Raw genomic sequence first — 19,434 nt, forward strand, 5'->3', positions numbered from 1 at the left:
TTGGTGTGAATATTTACAGTTGTGTGAAATCCTGTGACTTCTGTGAGTATCTTAATGTTACAGACCACCTGACTACCTCTAAGAGCATCTGTCCTCTTCCACCAAGTGATTAAAAAGGTCTTTTCCTATGGAAAATTAAGTGGGCAAAGTCCCACTCCACACCACCAGCAAATATTAAATATTTTTACTGAAAGCCAGCAGGACATACAGAATTAGCCCGAGGGCAAAGGCTAAGACAGCAAGAAGCTAAGGGCTCCAATAATGAAGCAACATTTTAAGAGAGCTGCAGCAGCAGGGTGGAGCAAATAGCTGGAGACAGCCATCAACATCACAGCAGGGTGGTGGCACAGGACATCCATCCTCACCTCAGCTGCACCCAAACTCCCTGTCAGATTTATCTGCATCACCATGAAGGCAAACTTCAGCTAAAGTGCTTGTTAGTGTAATCCAGTAGCTAAGTTTTGTGTACATGCTAAGTCCTTCTGGCGTAGCACAGTGTTACCTTTCTGCTGCTGCATCAGAGGTTATCATTTTATATTCCTGCAGGTGAATTCACAGCAGCTTAGAGCCCTGAAGTTTGACATATTGGCTGGAACTAAGAAGAGCAGGGAACGTATCAGGATCTTTATGTACTGGGAATATATGCTAACTACAAAAAATTGCCTATTTTTTTCTAGGTTGGCCAGAAATTCTACCCTGATCTCGAAAGACCTTTCCCTCAAAGCTTAAATTACCAGAGTTTCAGTTTCAATGACACATTATCCTAGAAAATCACCTCAAATATGGAAAAAATAAAAAAATATGTTGAAGAAAGGCAAGAAGCAAGTCTGATTCTCGTCATGAATCAGTGATGTCCTGTGATAACAAGGAAAAGATGAGGCTTTACTTCAGCGCAAAATAGATTTGAAGACCATCTCGCTGCCTTTTGAGGACAGTAATTATGACTCTTCAAAAAGGAAAATAGTCCAAGACTTCCATTTTCCAGCCACTGGAACCTCTACTAAAACAGCCACAACAAAATAAAACAACAAAAACCAAACCATGCTTATTACTTACCTTTAATTATACATGTGTCTAGTTAAAAACCAGAATACATAAAACGCATTTCATTTTCGTTTCCTAGAAGACCCATCCTTTACCCTGAAAGCCATCTTATCCCATTTCAGAAAGCTGTATGTCTAATCAGTGAGAAAAGACCAGGAGTTCTCCAGCCATTGCTGCAGAAAGTGCAGGAAAAGAAATATATATGCACATACATACATAAAGAGAGCAAACTCATATAAAAGCTGCACCAAAGCAATGAATCCTATCCTCTCATTTCATATGGAGGTGCGTAAATAATGGCACAACAGAGATCTCATTCATGCAGGGGTCTAGGGTATGCTGGGAAGTCTCAATGTGACAATTTGCTGCAGATGCCTGCTTAGAGGAGCCATTTATCAGTGTCACCCATGCGCATTACTACACACAGCTTCCTCAGCAGCATGATTCCACACCAGCTTTCCACATAGCACACTCTAGTCCTTGATATTTCAGGCACAGAAATAACCCTTATCTAGGCCTTAGCAGCATGTGCTTATTGAAACAATTTGTATTATCCAGAGCACATGCGTTTGGAGTAGGAAAGCAACGAAATTTATTTCCTTTGCTGATAAAAGGAACAGCAAATTAAGAGAAGTCACAACAGTTTCCCTCCTGCTCCTTCTCCTCTTTATAGTCCTGTTTAGCTCATTGCTTATAAACAGCTAACACAAGTATTCCCATCAGTAGTGCTGACTCCTGGAGGATACAGGCATCTTGGATGTTTCATCTCTTGTTATACTTAAGTGGAATATTAAACAGGCAAGACAGTAGCAGACCAGGCTAGGAAGAACCAAGTAACTAGGACTGACAAAGAAGGATGGCAATTTAAAGCACTTCAGTCTGTAAAGTGCTTCATTTGGAGTCATCAGTGCCAGTGCATTCAGCCTTCATGTGTACTCCCCCACCTTTAGCTGTCTTCTCACACCTTAAGTCTATTCTATTCTGCTTTTAAAGTATTAACAAGTACTGCTACTTAATAGCATACCTTAGAGTGTCTAGTATAATAATACCCCAAAATTAGTAAGCTTAACACTATAAGAACTCAAATTAATCTGGAAATCAAATTTTTTTTTTTTTTCCTTCAGAGACAGGCAAAGGGAAAGGAAAAGCCAGACTGAATCAATTCCTATTGCTGATGCACTAAAACATGCATCATTTATTTGTTATGCTGGGTAAAATTGCTAATGCAATGAATTGAATTCCTGTTTCATACCAAATCTCAAATTGACATTATGGAACATAGATGTCTTTGTGACTGGTAAAAAGAGATACAAATCAATTAGGTGTAAGAAAGAAACCCCAGTCACATCTTTAGATCACAGGACGCACCAGCACCTTAGCCTTTGGATAAAAAAATAAATTTCAGAATGAACAATACTCAAGTGCATTAACAGCTTTGAGTTAATGCTTTCTACTCTTCTGGCTGCTTGCTGATTTCTGTTTTAAGAAAGAGGGATGGGCTGAGAGACAAAAAATTTTAGGGGTATCTTTTTTAAGGAAAAACAAAACAACCTTCATAGGAATAATTTCTGCAAAACTTTAAAGTGAGGTCAGGCTTTTACAGAACCCAAGTTTACTACCAATTTCTCCCTGTTTCCCCAGCACGCCACCTGTCCTATGGAAGCACTGTTGCCTAGACCAACTTCATTCCCATCTCCACACCTTGTATTCTTCCTCTCAAAGCCCCATATTTCTCTTTGGGCCTTTTCTATACTCACAGCTGCTTATGTTTTTAGGACACCAAAATATATTGGCCAGTCTGCCATAAGTACCTACCTCACTTGTTGCAAATTTCAAAATTATTAAAAATTATTTTAAAGTCAAACACTGAACAGTTCAACAGTCAAAAAAAAAAAAAAAAAAGAAGGAAAAAAAATTTTTTAAAAAAACGACAAAGGAGAGATGTGATCAAATACCTGTAATAATTAAGCTCTTGTCAAGACCTTACAAGAAGCAGAAGACAACTGTTCATTTAAAATGGGAAAGCATTTCAAGGAGTTGCCTGCCCCATCTCATATTCCTCACCAAACAGACTCTTTGCCAGAGCACTGAAATCCATGACTTTACAAAGACCAATCCTAAAATCAAGCAGAGCCTTATTCTCAAGGTGATACAGAAGGCCCCCAAAAGCCAGTTTCTTCATTTACCCCCCATAACTTCTTTCACCCACCTCTAAATCTAACCCAAAATCCAGAGAATTTTTGTCAAATCCATTATTCAGAAATGGATTTGACACCCAGGAAAAAAAAGGAAGTCTTATTAGGCATACTAAAAGTACAGCTCTGGATTTAGGCTTACCGCCCATGCTGCAGAACTGCTTACAAAGCCATCATTAATGGCCTTCCAGCTACCCATCATTTCCCCACGTTCAGTCTGCCCAGACAGCTAGCTATTCCTTTCTAACAAATAGCATTTTAATTGCATCTCCTACTTTGTTAGCCTTCTCGACCTCCAGTAAAAGCCATCTATGGTCTAACAATCTCTTAAATCTGACACTCACACCAACCAGCACACTTGCATGCCTTCCTGCTAGGTTCACACGTATGCAGGCTTATTGTCGAGAATTTCCATTAGAAATCTAACAGCAGATGAGACTAACTGACAGCTTTAGGGTTAATGGGGAGAAAAAAGCAAGGAGGGAGTGAAAAGGGAGAGGTAAATAGCAAAGAATATGTATGTGTATTGTAAATGTCCCCCGTCACCAAAGACTTGATTGCGCCTTTCTGGTGCCAGGGCTTCTCCAGTCCCAACACCTCCCTCTGAGCAACAAATGCCAGCCACACAGCCTCAGCCTCTGTTAACTCTTCCTGTGGGAATGCTGCCAGCAATCTCAGCATATTAACCCTGGGAATACTAACATGATTTAGAGGACTTGTTAAATTTTAATGATACCATTAGAAAAGAGGAAAACACACACGTCACAACTCCCACTTTGGTGCATTTGGCTGCTGAATAGGATATTAATGTTTTTCTCTGCCCATCACTATTAAATGAGCAGTGAATCTAATAGAGACATGAAAAGTAATGACTTCTATTCTCACTCTTCAGCACCTGCTTAAAGCCAAGGCTGCCTTATTGCCCACTAGGCTTTCTGCTGGAGTCCATCCAGTGGATGGAGTAAACTGGTAATTCTTTCAGCATTTGGCACTTAAGAGGTCAGAGGTTCATTTAGCCAAGAGGCACAGAAAAATAAAAATGTCCAATTGACATAGTAGCATGCAATCATCCAGACAATCAGTTAGCAGGCAGAAGTCTGCTCTCCTGACTAACTTCAGCATAATAAAGTCTGAGTTTGGCTTTGGTAAGACAGGAGTTTGCCCAGGTGACTTCGGGGAGCCAGGACAGAAACAGGCAGAGGCCAGTTCTGCCCTGCTTTTAATAATGGACTCCAAGCAACCACCTTCTTCAGCACTGCAGGAATCACCCTCATATCTTCAAGTATACCTGTGATAAAAGGAATGGGCAATTCCCACCAGAACAACAAAGAGGCCCACAAAAACTGAAGGTTTGTATTCCTGAATCCTTGCTCATCTTCAGCCAATTTTGAGGGTGGTAGAGAAAGGGTGAATGAAACATGCACAACTTTAACTCCATTCTGAGGCAGCTCTGCTCAGACAGCTCTGAACAAAGTTGAAACCCCCAAACCACTGTGAAATTTCACTTTTTCTTCAGGAAAAGAAAATATTTACTGTAGTAGATATCAAAGTCTCCTTTCATTTGCTTTTCCCCAAACATTCATGTGAGTAGAATGTTGTTCCAGTGCAAGTCCATGGAATAGAGAAGCTGTTGTGAATACTCAGGTGCAAGTAAATGATCATGTCAAAGTATGTATTATTTAGGGAGAATAGGGAAACATAAGTTAGAGTAGAGGCTTGCTATTAACAGATCATAGAAAACCCACAGGTCAAAACACATTTGTAAGAAACAATACATATAAAGCAAGTTCCTCTTGAAGGTAATTCAGAAGCCAAAACACAGACTGTATTCCCAATTTAAAGTTTTCCTACAGAAAAGGAAGCTAACTTTCCTAGAGCTAGATGGATGTTTTACATCAGTCATATTGCACTGGATACAGATATCCTACATTCAGCAGACACAGTTCCTTTGATACACACCACCAGCAAGAAATTTAAAGCGTTTCCCAGATGCACACTCGCTTTGGCTTGGAATATTCTTTTATTAGAATAAAGTAAATTTTCGAGGGCAGTTGACACTTTTTACCTGAAACAACAAATCTATTGAATAAGATCATTCACCAGACACTAACAAAACAGATACCATGTAGCCTGTAAGTTAAGTGAGCAGACTCAGCCCTTCTTTGTTTAATACGAAGGTGTGACAACTTTAAACATGGAATACAAAAATCTTATATTAACAAATGCTTTATCTAGAAGTGTCGAGCTCCTTCTGAGGAAAGTCTTTTGTTTTCAAGGTGAATTGCAAAAGAAATCCAGTTTAATACCCCATTGGTTTCCTCAGGTCTCTTGAGCAGAATTTCCCTGGCAATTTATTATTTTTAAACCCACAAACACTACTACCAAATAGACTTTCAGACGAAAGCTGAGAAGAGGAAACCAGTCTGAAATTTCTTCAGAATAAAGTCTTTTCTCTTTCCTCCCAGAAAACATAAAATATTTTATAATATATAAGAAATTCAAGATCAACCATATACTATGTGATTTAATAATACAGATTGAACATAAGATCCTAGTGACAGTGTGCTGGTTTCAGCTGAGGTAGAGTTAATTTTCTTCCCAGTGGCTGATATAGGGATGTGTTTTGGACAGCATTTTGTGCTGAATACAAGTGGAGCGATGGTGTTTGTCTTCCCAAGTCACTGTTACGTGTGATGGGGCCTCCTGGGTGCTCTCCTGGACACAGCTGAACACCTGCCTGCCCATGGGAAGTAGTGAATTAATTCCTTGTTTTCCTCTGCTTGTGTGTGTGGCCTTTGCTTTCCCTATTAAACTGTCTTTATCTCCACCCATGAGTTTTCTCATTTTTACCCTTCCCATTCTCTCTCCAATACCTCTCATGGGGGAGAGCGAGCGGCTGCCTGGGGTTTAAACCATGACAGACAATAAAAATAAACACAGGTGAAGACAAAAATAATCTTTGAGAAGTACACCAATGCTGGAACAGTAAGTAGTTTTTAACAGCCTTACTATGCTGTATTATTTTAAATAAAATAAATTGAATTCTCACACTATAACAATAAATTCAAGCTGAAATTGAACATATCTATTCCTTAAGACTGATTCTTTTGCATAGCTGGTACCATATTTTCTTTTACTGTCTCTTTTGTAAAGTAATTAAAAAGTAATCCCTATATTCTGTACTCCAGTTACAATGGAGGCTACAGTTGGATGCATTGTGCGGCTCTCATCAGTAGCTTTCTCAGAGATCACTGGCTCCTTGCATCTGCTGTTGTATTAGCACATCTAGTCACTCCCTGATCAAAAGGATCTGAGTTTAGAAAGAAGCATTATTGAAAGCGTTTGAACTATCTATCATTTTTATAAGAACTAAGGCAGGGAGCAATCACTGTGTATTCACACAGGAGACCTGCGGTGATGCTAACTTGTGACCTTCCTATGGAGAGGACAAAGGAAAGGCACATGGGAAGCCCACAAGGGACCAGGACGTCTTAGACCTGCTCAGCCTGAACAGCATGCCTGCTGCTTTTAAGGCATGCAAGTATTCCCCAGTTAGAGGCATATCATACATAGAGCTGTGGCCTAAATTAAATCCTCCTGATTTTCCTGAAGTCCAAATGCCCTCACTAAGGTCAATTTCATGTAAGTCAATAGACTGACAAGGTTCAGATCCAGACTGAAGCAATAGTTCATGTGATACAAGGGAAAGAATTTTCAGTTTCTGGTATTTCTTGCAGTGTTTCAAACAGCCTTCATGAGAAGTTCAGAACAGTGCAGTCAACTTTTCCCTGCTCTATGAAGTGCCTTGTGTTGGTCTGATTTTACTTAAAGAAACTTCAAACACTCTCTCCTCAAAATATTACTAAGCTATACTGTAAAATTTTCTAAAGAGGAGAGTGGAGGGAAAAGAAGCATTAGCAAATACGTATCCTGGTTGTAGATGGTAAAAGAGATTACAACTGTACAAAAAAGTCTGATCTGTATCAAGTCTGATTATATATTTCAGGTTTCAAAGCCAGAGACAAACAATTCTTAGCAGCTTCACTATGCTCATAGTTATGAAAAAGAAAACAAAACCAAACATGGTTTAATGTAGGAAGACTGCATAGAAAGTAATTGAAAATAAAAATGGGCAACACAAGTCATTGGGGATTTGAGTTCCATAAACCTACAAATTAAGTGCAGCCATGGTATGATTACCTAAAACAACCTAGCTCCAATAACCACCCCATGTTAACAGGAAGCATTGGATGAAACATTTCCATGTCTTTCAAATGTGCAACCTGAAGCTTCTGGAGCAAGGCAGCGTTTCAACGTGTGACCGCAGCAGACTACTTGCTGTTATTGCTTTACCACTGCTTTCTAGAAGAGCAATACTTTAATTGGGACTTCCACCAGTGTCACAGTGCGCCAAAAATTTGATCCAATACTGGGACAGACTGTGAAAGACACCTCTAAACTTTCTGCTTTTAGGATATGACTCTGTATGTTTAATTTGAATTAAGCAAGCTGTAATTTGTAAAAACAGCCTGATAAACAATCTGCTTTTCTGCAATCGGGATATTTCTTGAATTGCAGCTTCAACAGTGAATATTGTGGGCTAGGGATTATTTATTCAGTGGCAAGAGGGGAAGGCATATGCTTGTGTTCCTCCATTTTAACAACATCAATGCCTCTCAAGCCACAGATGACACTAGTAAAATGTAAGCTAGCAATTTAACTTAGAACATCTCTTGTGCTTTTGACACGTGGACCTCATGTCACAAAATGCTGCAGTTCTGACTACATCATTATGTAGAGCATGACAGTCAAGTTTATTGTGGTGGCGTGCTGCAGGTTCAGTGCTTGGAAGCACCCCAATTATATGATGTCAAAGGCTATGTGCTGCTGATGTGGCAAAACCGCCGTGTCTTTCAGCCCTGCAATGTTCTAATAATCTGCTGATGCTGGCGTGACTCCCATTGCATGCCCATGGCCCACACTGGTAATGTATGACATTTTTTCAAACACTGTCTGGGGAACTCAGATGGATAATCTTTGTTCCTTCTCCCCTTCCAAAACTATACACCAAAGTTCTATGCTTATTAAACAAGATTTCTGTGGACATTGCAACATTTACTTCCAAGGAAATATAAGCATATCTGAAGATACGAGGTGATTTTGGACATCAGTGCAGCATTCATGGCATGCATAAAGCACCTTGAAGACATTTTGTCACTTAATAACAGCCCAGCATGAAGAGGCCAGTTACAGAGTCAATGCTGAGTCTGTATTTCTGAACACAATGTTTTCAGATGCACAGCCAAGTCTTTGTTAAAAAAAAAAAAAAAGAAAAAAAAAACATCTTTCTCCTTCCTAGAGATTTACTTCATCAATACTTCCCCCTTCGCCCTCAACAGCTCTTTGTTCTAAAAGTATTTTCTTCTCTCATGGGAAACACTATAGTTTCAATCCACTAAATATAACCATAGGCCAGTTTCTAATTTCCAAGGCACTTAGTAATGACAAGCCTTTTTCATCCCATAGAGAAAGCTGCAGAGCTAATGGTTTTGACAGCTTCCTAAAGAGCAGTCTTTACCACACAGCATCTTCACTCTCACCTCAAAGACATTTGCAAGCTCAGAAGAAATAGTTCTATTATTTCACATGTTGACACCACGGATTGCAGCAGCAAGACTTCCAGCTGCTCCTAGAAAAGGGCTTGCATTAATTCATCAGCAGCAGAGGCATATCCGTTTGTCTCCTCTAGACCTCTGCAAGCAGCTGTAATTCCAGTGCAAGCGAAGTAGCTCGGTTTCCCAACTCTGCCAGGAAGCGTACAACTGTAAGGAGATTCGCAGATGAGTTATGCTAAATGTGACCTGTGATGCAACACAAAAGAATGGTTGCTGTTGCCTAAACTTTAATGGAGTTAATCCTCCCAAATGCTGACAAATTACCGCCTCTGGCCATTTAAAATCACATTTCTAATGCAATAATCCTATCTGCATTACAATGAGTTGGGATGAAATGATTAGGTGCCTGAGATTTTTTTGCACAGTGAATTAAGTCACTATACAGACTGGCCGTGCTTGTTCACAAATTAAAGGTCTGGACAGAAACGAAATTCCATTATTCTGCCACTTGCTAAGCTTTGAGGAAGGGTTCATTACTGTCCTGCCTGTACTGGGAATGTTTCTAAAGTAGCTACCAGCTAACAGAAACCTATTTTTCATTACATCAGCTTCAGGGCTTTCTTCGTTATTAGTAATTATGAGTAATTTGACCACTAAACAACCCTGAAAAAGAAGACTAATTCCACAATATGTTAGCGGAAAAAAAAAAAAAAAAAAATCAGATAGTGCCAGTAAATTGGTGAAAAAAACCAAAACAAAACTGTACCCTGAATGTAAGTCCTTTCCTTCCCTCTTGTGCTCAGAGGGAAGCAAAAGACTGCTCAGAATTTACCCAATTCTTATACTCAGAAGCACAGACTTTTTAGGTAAGGGAAAGTCCACAATATAAACCACCAAACAACATCAGTGCTATCCATCTTTACTATTTATAGTAGGATCCTTACTTCCTGACCCAATCACAATATGCCCAAGCAGCAATTCATGTTTACACACACAAATTACCTCGGTTTAAAGGCTGAATTCAGGATTTTTGGAATCCCATACTAAGAAATTTATAACCGTCAGCTTGCGAGCATTCTTATTAGCATTCAATTGATTATTAACACACAATTTAATTTGTTACACATCCATGTAGCAACTCTTCAACTGTTAGATGCCTGTGAGGTTAATGCTCATTGAAGACAGGTGATATCACAGGTTTGAATTCAAAGCAAACGGATTTCACGCAAATTTTGATATAGGGAGTATGAGGCCATAAATTTCTATGCTAGAACTTTGTCTGATGCCCTCCTAAAAATACAGCCTAAGAAAAAGCTTAGCATAAAAAAAAAAAATCTGTATTAGTAATTTGAGACAATCATCATGCAACATAAACCCCACCAACAACAGGCACCAAAAGCTCCAAGATGCCCTCAGTCACAAACTGCAGTGTGCAACTATATCAACCACCTGTGCTAATCAATTCCCACAGGCCTGCTTCGCTTGGGGGTTACAATAAGATTTAATTCTCATAAAATATAATCCCTTCTATGCACGTAATTGCTGAACATCATTAAGTCACATCTGTATCACAAGAAGAGGAAAAAGAAACAATAAGCTTTTAGCACTATTCTTCTTGCTGTTGGCAGGGAACCTGGCATTTTAAATGGCTAAAATAAAATAATGTAATTATAATTATATATTCTTCACCTTTGTGTCTCACCAAAAAAAAAAAAAAGAAAACCACCAAAGTTTCCATCCTTTTGATGTATTAGGAGAGAATGTTTCTATTTAAAACAGAAAGCTAAACACCTCAACACTAACAATGACCTAGACAGAAGCAGTTTGCTGTAGGTTAAGTGTGGCTTTTTCTCAATCAAATGAAAAGCTTCAGTAGATAGCTTCATGCACGAAGCCTGCTCTGTTTATGAAGCAATTAAGTATACTACTACACTTGACAGCTATACACAAACCTTTAGATGATTGCACACTGTCCAAAACATCGGTGTAGGTTCACATTTGGATAGGTTACTGCAGATTCCAATATCTGCTACTAGATACACGTTAAAACACAGATACTCTCATATTCTGCTTGTTCGGCAACACACACTATCTCAGATCGTAAGCATTTCTAAATGCAGCATAAATGGGAAACAGGTGCCACAGACTATACTTATAATACCATAGAAATTTCTAAGTTGTCTTCAACAGCAACAACACAAAATATATGTCAGACATGGTTGACTAAAAGATGACAGATACATTTTAAATGCTTCATTTAATAGTTCTAATAAAGGCATATCACCAATTAGCTGTGTCCTATGGGCACCACAGTCTTGAGTTGCAGGATGCTTTGCAAGTTCTGAGGGAATACCCAGAATCAGGAATATGATCTGCTCCTTCTTCTACTTAACTCAGTCACAGGATCCATTCCACACTCAAAAAACCCCATATTTCCATAGCAGCAATCAAGAGCAGATCTCACAGGACCCTGAAAAAATGCCAGCTACATTAACACAGTGTTGTAGACTCAACCCAAACCAAAGCTAGTTTTTGGCAGACACAAACAGGTTTCCACATTCCTGAGAAACCCTGTACATCTCACCCTCAGAAGGGATCCCCAGAGTGTTACTCTGGCACACACAGAGGCAGCTCACAGGCCCTGACTGAACTAGCAGAGCCCATGCCAACACCTTGCTTTCCTCAAAGTAGACACTGATAAGGCTACTCCATGACATCAGCAAGAGCAAATTTCCAAGACCACCACAGTATAACAAATCCAAAGAAGTCAGCAGCACCAGCCATGAAGTTTGTGTCCCACATCACCTAGCCCAGAACCTCACTCTGCTGGGCAGCACCTGCTGAAGGCAAAAATCACAAGCCCAGAAAGTCAACAGTCATAAGCCAGAAAGGATGAGAGAAAGATGCTTCTGCAAACAGTCACAGCCAGCAGCACCCACCATAGACGGGAGTTGTGTGTCAAAGGCTGGGGTACCTCAACAGGATTGAGCCTGCAAGAGCTATCAAGCATAACAAACAGGGCAGAGGGTCACCAATGCCCATGAAGACCACCTAATTGTGCCTCCTCCCTTGCTCCTAAATGCACAGATTGGATAGCGCTTTGGTAAGTGGCACTCCTACAGAACTGGAAGGTTTGGAAAGAAGGTGTAAAAAGAAAATAAGAACATGGGTAAGGAGGACAAAAGGCTAAAGATTGGCCTGTCCAACACCATCAGCTAAACTAAGCGAACAGCAGAACAAATAACAGTAGAAACACAAGGGTAACCTCTCAGGAAGGCTAGGATGGGCAACATCAATCACTAGTGCAGTAAGGGAGCCCTGTGCAAACATTCACACGACTAAAATCAGTCAATTTCTATTTAACACTGTGCCTTGATGTTAGTTTTATCCTCCCCTCCACCCCAAATCTCAGTTATTCTAATGGCTCCCATATCTGTATCAGTAATTTCCCACCTATACTCACAGCTGGTAATTACTGTCAAATCACACAGCCTGAAATTTGACAAGATTTTGGTACAGGGCCACATTACAGTGAATCAACCATGTATTAGTGGTTAAATTCACTATTAATTTTGGTGGATCCACCTTTTCCCTTTCATGAATAATTCAGTCAAGTCAGCTCTTGAGACAAGGTAACAACCAGCCCTAGAGTCTTTTGTTCATGAGAGCACCAACTCCCTCTCAAAGAGCACATAAATAAATCATGGAGAGTACAACACAACAGCAATACCAGGGACCTTTTCTCAGAAGTTGGCTCTTTTCCATGATACCTCTTTATTGTAACCACTAATGAAAACTCTTTGAAGTGCAAGAGTAAATATTATCATTTGATAGTACCTGGACCCAACAAGGCAAACAAAATTACATTGTACTGCATTCCAGGAGCTGCAGACCCATTCACAACACAACGCTCACAGGGTTGCTATGGAGGAACCCAACGCTTACTATTTTAGTAGTATGTGGTCAGCCAAGGGCTGCTGGTCACTCCTTTAGGGCTGTTAGCCTTAATCATATATGCACAACAAACAGGAAAAAAACAATGCCAAACAAAACAAAACCAAGGAATTTCAGAGTATGCCTTTGGAAGTACAAATACCCCAAGAGAGGCAGAAAGCAGGCTTCCAACTGTATTCAGGATCGGTCAGCTCTTAAAACCTGAGACCAAATGTCAGAAATGCACACATCCTCTTTAGCCACAGGATTATTCAACCCAACATTCAGGGTCCAGCAGCTTCAAGTATTTTCAAGCCTTATAGGGAATAAAAAAAAAAAAAAAAAAAAAAATCTGGCACTTCTCTATAAGAGAAGCATCACCAAGTTATCCTTCTGCTAAAAGAGAAGGAGAATTGGGTTCAATGCCCTGGTCTGCCACAGCCTCACTGGGTGACCTTTGGGCTCACACAGCATTTTGATGCCTCATGTGAGCCCAGAGCTACAGGAGAGTTTCTCCCTCAATGGAGGTAGAAACCACTGGCGTCAGACCGTACGTACACACCTTATCACTAAGTTGGCTGCCAAGTGCCAAGTCTAAGGATGTTTAGTAAATCCATCCTGTAGGAATCAAAGACAGCAAAAGGGCAAGGGACCAGTGATTCCAAAGTAATATTCCCACCCTTACTTATCCCCCCTCCTCGAAAAAAAAAAAAAAAAAAAAGCGCTCAGGAAATAGCACAGAACCGCTCTCAATACAATGAGAGACGGAGAAAAGCAGCGTGCTGAAAGGACTGTCACAGATGCCCCTGAAGCCAGGCAGCCCTCCGGAGACAGAGACACTCTGCTCCACATGAAGCAGGAGGAGGGCATGGAAAAAGGGAACAAAACCAAGAAGGGGAGACCACAAATAAACCCCACAGCGCTCAGCGGTGACAGCGGCAGAGGGGAGCCCAGGTGGCCGACAGCCCCGGCGGCTGCTGGGGGCCGCTCCGGGCACAGGGACCCCCCGCCTCCCCCGGCCCCGCTCTCACCTTACTGCTTACGGGCCCGGGGATGAGGAGCTTCAGTGCCTGCCTCTTCAGCTCCGCCAGGCGGGCGTTGCAGTGCTCGCACCAGACGCCGCGGTCCGAGCCCGGCGAGGAGCCGCCGCCGCTGCCAGAGCCCGGCGAGCCGGTGCCGAAGCCCGGCGAGCCGCCCAGGGAGCCGGGGGAGCTGGTGCCGATGCCGGGCGAGGCGGGTCCCGGCGAGCCGGTGAAGGAGCCCGGCGAAGAGGTGCCGGAGCCGGGGGACGGGGTGCCGGAGGAGCCCAGGGCAGAGCCAGCTCCCTCCGGCGCCGGGCGCCCGCCCGCCCGGGACTCCTCGTACGCCTTCCGGTACCAGCTCTCGGGGGAGAAGGGGGCGGCGGGCTTGGTGGGGGAGCAGGGGTCCGTCACCTGGAGCGGGAGAAGGAGCAGCGGGTCAGGCAGGGAGGCGCGGCGGCGCCGGCAAGTTTCGCTCGGACGCTCCGCGCCCGCGGTGGCCCCCGCGCCGCGCCCGCCTCCGCGGGGCGCCCCGAGCCGCCGCCGCCCCGCACCGCGGAAGTTGCGCGGGGCCGGGGCACGATCGCCGGCAGCCGCCGGGAGGGAGGCGCAGGAGCCCCGGCACGGTGGCGTCCACCGCTCCGAGCCGCCCGGGCGCCGACAACTTACCCCGTATTTTCTGCTCCGCGCCGTGACCGCAATCCTCTCCTTATTTCCAGCCACTGAATTCATGGTGGCTTCGCAGGGCGGCGGGAGAATTTCTTAGAGGTTTCCCAGCCCGCATCCGAAGGGAATAGCCGGTCCCGGGAAGTCCCCCGTGGAGCGGGCAGGCTTGCTCCCTCCGCCGCCTCCGACGGGATCGCTCAGCCCCAAGACACCCGTCAGTTCTCGGGAAAACGCTTGGAGCTGGCGTTCTCTCCCGGTCGGTTTTCCTTCATTGTCTCCCCTCTCATTCCCTTACAACCCTTGTTTTCACAGAAACAGCAACATCCAAATCAGGAGCGATCCCCCCGATAGGCAGCACAGCTCTCATCCGCAAGTGAGGTGAAGCATCCAAGGTAGTCTGGGGAAGGCGAAAGAAGGAGCGGGATCCGCGCTCTCCCAAGCAGAGGCGCTTTCTGCCTCCGCTACAGCGGCAACTTGTTCCCTTCACCAAGGTTTGTAACTGAGTTAAAAGAAATCCTCCAAAAATATCGGGATCCAGGCTCTGGGAGGAGCCTCCGCGCCCCTTGCAGCCAATATCCTCCTGCCCATTTGTGCCTGACAGTTTTGCAAGGGAGGGAAGGGAAGACCCGGGCTGCGGAGCCCCGTGCGCTCCCCGGTCAGCGGCGGAGCTGCAGGGCTGGCGGCGCCGGAGGCTGCCAGTAGACTGCCAGAGCCTCACCGCTGCTCTGCGCGATGCCTCGGCTGCCGGGAGGGTCCATTTTATTTTGCAGTATTTCTTGATTGACGTCTGTGATTTCCCCCCGTTCTTGAAAAGGGCGGGTGGGTGCGAGGAGGGGGGAGAACCTTGTTGCTTCCACCGCACTTATTGGTTAGTTGCCTCTATTCAGGCTTTAATGAACATGATTTCACAAGTGTTCCCAATCTTCCCTAAATAACTAGGAAAGAAAAGCAAGCTGTATTTATGACCGTCACTGGCATCTCTTTTTCATGTTGTAATTTTACGTGTATTAATTTAACTTGCAGTCAAGGGCATAATAAATTGATCTCTTAACAATGAAATTCTACAGACTTGTGTCCCTGTTAATTTTTCCTTTCTAATTATGATTTCAATTTGCTGATCATGTGTACCTGTTACCTATCCTTTTTTATTTCAAATCCTGTAGCATCTCTAATAAATCTTCCCCCTCAAAATGAGTTGCTAATTTTCTCAGAAATGGAGGCAATAAAGAGCTAAATGCCAGATCCCCTGATAGGATCATAACATTGATAGGTTCTGCAACTGAGAGGGCAGAACACACGGGGGACTTGCATCCACCTTTCTAACCTCCTATTGTTACTTCCATATAAATGCATCCTTCCAGCATCCCTAATGTACCTGGGCCACAACAGCTGTGAGGAAACAAAACCAGCCTGCTGCATCGCTGAGCAAGGAATCTCCCAGTGCTTGTATGTCTTTACAGATACTCTACCAGTAGTAAAGATGTGTAAAATGCTCTGCTGTGTTTTAACTTCACTATGTCGTCACCCTGAGAGTGGAACAGCCATTCCTGATGTGGTTAGGAAAGCTTTAATCTAAAGCTGACCCAAGTGATGCCATCCAAGATAGCCAGGCTACATCGGCAGTGCCTTGTGCATTTACATAGTGACCCCAAAAAGATGCACGAGCGGGCAAACAAAGGATGTGCACCCCAGCTGCTGTGGCATGTGAATGGGTTTCACATAAATCCGCATGCGGAGATCCCGTGGATTGTTCCGTAGGCAGACGTGAGAGGGATGACAAGGTAAGGCAGGGAAATGCCGTGCGAGCCCACGGCAGCACAGAGCTGTACAGCCTCCCCTGGCCCCGCGGCGCTGACTGGGGACCGCTTACACTGCGGTGTAGAGCTGCTCGTTCTCTGGGCTCAGCCGTTCTGGTGCCGAGCTGGCAGATTTCCTTTGTTTTTCGGCAGACCTTGAATTCCCCAGCTGCCAGCTCTGCCTGCCTAACCCCGTCCGCTCCGCGGACCGTGGCCCCGGGCGCAGCGCCGTGCTGCCGCCAGCGCCGCGGGCAGGGGCGCGCCGACCCCTCCCGACCCGCACGCCCGGGACGCCCAGCTCCGCCAGCACCGCGCCCGCCGCCTCCCGCCACAGAGCCAGGGGCCGGGGCGGCAGCGGCCGGCGGGGCATGGGCAGGGGCGCACGGCGGCTCCGTGGTCCCCGGCAGCCGGGCGGGGGCAGCGCGGGGGACGGGCACGGTCCCTCGGGAGGCGAGGCGAGGCGAGGCTCCCCGGCTGCGGCGGCAGGACCCGGGCTCCGGACGGTGCCGCCCGCCGAGTGCCGGAGCCCCGGGGCTGAGGCGGCCGGGCGGGGGCGCGGCCCCGCGGCGTTGGCGGGCGGCGCGCGCCCTCTGCCGGCAGCGCGCGGGAGGAGCGCGGGAGGGGCGGCCGGCACCGGGCCGGGACGGAGCGCAGCGCTGCCCCTGCTCCCGGGAACCCCGCCCGCCCGCCGCGGCTCCTCCGGGCCCGGCCGCCAAGGGCTGCGCCGCTTCCCGGGCGGAACTCCTCCCAGGGCTTTTAGAGCCCGACTGTGTGAGGGCTCCAGCATCATCCCAAACGAGATGGTTTCGCACTCACGGCTTCGGGAGGGTGCCTCCCAGCAGCGCGGCTGAAGAGGTGCTGGAGCAGATGGAGTAGCCCAGCAGAACAAAAACAGATGCCATCCACGTGGCGGCTTCTTGAGGAGGATGGCTTTCTTGGTCTTTAGCTCATGGCTAAGTTTGATTTGAGGTTGAGAAGTAAGGTCGTTAGTGGTGAGAAGGCAGAACACCTCCAGCCAGGAAATGAGGACCTCAGGACACGGTGAAATTGAGCTTTGAGCCTGAAGAGTCTCAGTAGCACATTTGCATTTCCTCATGTCTCAGGTTTGCGGCAACGGTTAAGAAGGTGCATTTGGAGAGCACCTCTCACAGCTTGCAGGTTTGCAACTTTGTTGGTCAATAGCTCTATTGCTGTTGGATCAGCTCTCCCTCCTGACCAGTGTCAGTATTTACTGGCATTTTGGTTACTCAAGAAAGATTTTATTGAATTGTGAACAATTTTGGGAGCTGAGAGATATTCCAAATTTTCTAGTTTCAGGTATTTTGTTGGTAAAATCTTTTCTGTTCTTGTTATTTTGTGCTGGACAAAGCATAAGGACACAATAGTACCTCTGCTCTGCTAAGAACCCTTTCTCTGGGTTAACAATTTTCTCTCTGAGAAGCATTGAGGTATGGCTTTCTCTCTCTCTTTAGGCTCTCTAATGTGGAATTTGGTTTGGTTTCCTCTTACAAAATCCTTACACTCCATATGTCACTAATGAAAGATGATTAGCAGAATCACCAAATGCCAATGGTAGCAGCTCCACAGCTCTCAAGTTTACACACTTCTTCTGTCTTTGTAGCCAGTAGTCATGGGAATCTGCCTTAACATTAGTCCTGGTAAATCATTTATGCTAGCAGTTCAGAAGTTGGACTGATTGTTGTTCTTAATTTGAGACAGAGCTGAAAAAATGGGGCTATTCAGACATTTATAAGTAAGTGGACAAGAGCCAAAGCCCTTGGATGCAGGTTTAAGCGTCAGAGGTTCAAGCTAAAGCTGGTCTCAAAGCATTGTGGCTGGATTTTGATCTCAATCTAGGTATGACACATCTGTGGACTGTTATGACCCGTCTTTTAGCAAGTATAAAACCTTCCAGTTTCTCCATCGCACTGCAGTGTGTTTGCCATGGTGTACTATCCCTCTGCTGCCTTCAGTGTATTTCTTCTGAGTATTTCTCAGTGTGAGTGCAATTAAATCTGACCTAGAAGTTCAACTTCATCACTCAAATCTGAGATGCTGGCACAAGCCCAGTTCTTATCCATAAACAGGAGTTTATAAGAGCTGGAAATGTTGGCTGCATCAAAGAAGTGCTTTGAGGTATTCACATTTATAATAAATTTCAGGATAAAAAAGGTGACAGCAACTGTAACTTGAAGAGTCATCGCTGCCTGCACAGAAGCTTTGTTTCCAGGTTTGGTGCTAATAAGTCTCAGTATCAGGTTTTACTTACAATTTTAAAAAGCTTCCTTGGGGAGATTTGAAATGCATGACAGCTCCGATGCTTGCTTAAAGCTGCATATTAATGAGCTGGAGTCCATTGGGGGACAGTGAGGAAATTGAAGGCATTTGTAGTAATACTGACAAAGAATTAATTGTAAAGGTAGGAATAGCTAATTATTAAGAGCTATAAATAAAATCACCAGAACTTTCTCAGTTTGACATATTTTTTCTCTAAAACCATTCCAGTTCTTGCTCTCTTCCCCTTGCCAAACTATAGGACCTTTTCAGTAAAAAGCTCTGGCACATCAAACACATTTAGTCCCTTATCCTTTCATATAGCCCACTCATGAGCAGAAGCAGACATAACCACAGTCTGAGTATTCTGCCAGGCTTATGAATACATGCAGTACAGGAGGAAATCGGCTGTATGGACCGAATTTGTTCTTCTGGTGCTGTAGGTAACATTCCTTCCATAGTATCTGGGCCATACTATGTGTCTGTAGGGTGTTTTCCTACTTGCTCTTGACAATTGTTGAGCATGACATCATGGAGAATAAGGCTGGGCATTTCCTCTGTATGAGCTGGCTGCTGGGGTGTTTGCTATGCCACCATTTCTAAATCAGTGCCAAGATTTACCTTGTGTGTCAGGGTAAAAGTAGACTGACACTGGAAAATAAGTACTTCCCAGTCACTGCTACAATCTCTAGTTCCAGGTGGTGTATCATATATGGGGAACCCTCCAGTTTGTCCTTACTACAGCTTCTGCTTCTTGCTGTTACCAGCAGACCCGAATCAGTCCACTTTGAGTATGCTTTTTCCTACTGCAAACAACACCAGGGTTTTCCTGTCCTCCTGACAGGGCTACATCTCCCTCTTTGCTTAGTGTAGTCCTTTAGCCTCAGGGGCA

At 44.5% G+C, this 19,434-nt stretch overlaps 1 protein-coding gene across 1 annotated transcript in view; it reads right to left on the minus strand.

The window, feature by feature from the left end:
• The window catches only part of KIF26B (kinesin family member 26B), a 295,183-nt gene extending 280,008 nt beyond the window's left edge, over nt 1–15,175 (minus strand). The window contains exons 1-2 of the mRNA XM_048298554.1: nt 14,476–15,175; nt 13,819–14,220 (exon numbers count right to left, since the gene is read on the minus strand). Of these exons, the coding sequence (XP_048154511.1) occupies nt 13,819–14,220; nt 14,476–14,538 (465 nt within the window). The 5' untranslated portion in view covers nt 14,539–15,175. The remainder of the gene's footprint in view (nt 1–13,818; nt 14,221–14,475) is intronic.
• Between the last annotated feature and the right edge of the window lie 4,259 nt (nt 15,176–19,434).

The sequence above is a fragment of the Corvus hawaiiensis genome, chromosome 3 (genome assembly GCF_020740725.1).
Source record: "Corvus hawaiiensis isolate bCorHaw1 chromosome 3, bCorHaw1.pri.cur, whole genome shotgun sequence".
Taxonomy (NCBI): domain Eukaryota; kingdom Metazoa; phylum Chordata; class Aves; order Passeriformes; family Corvidae; genus Corvus; species Corvus hawaiiensis.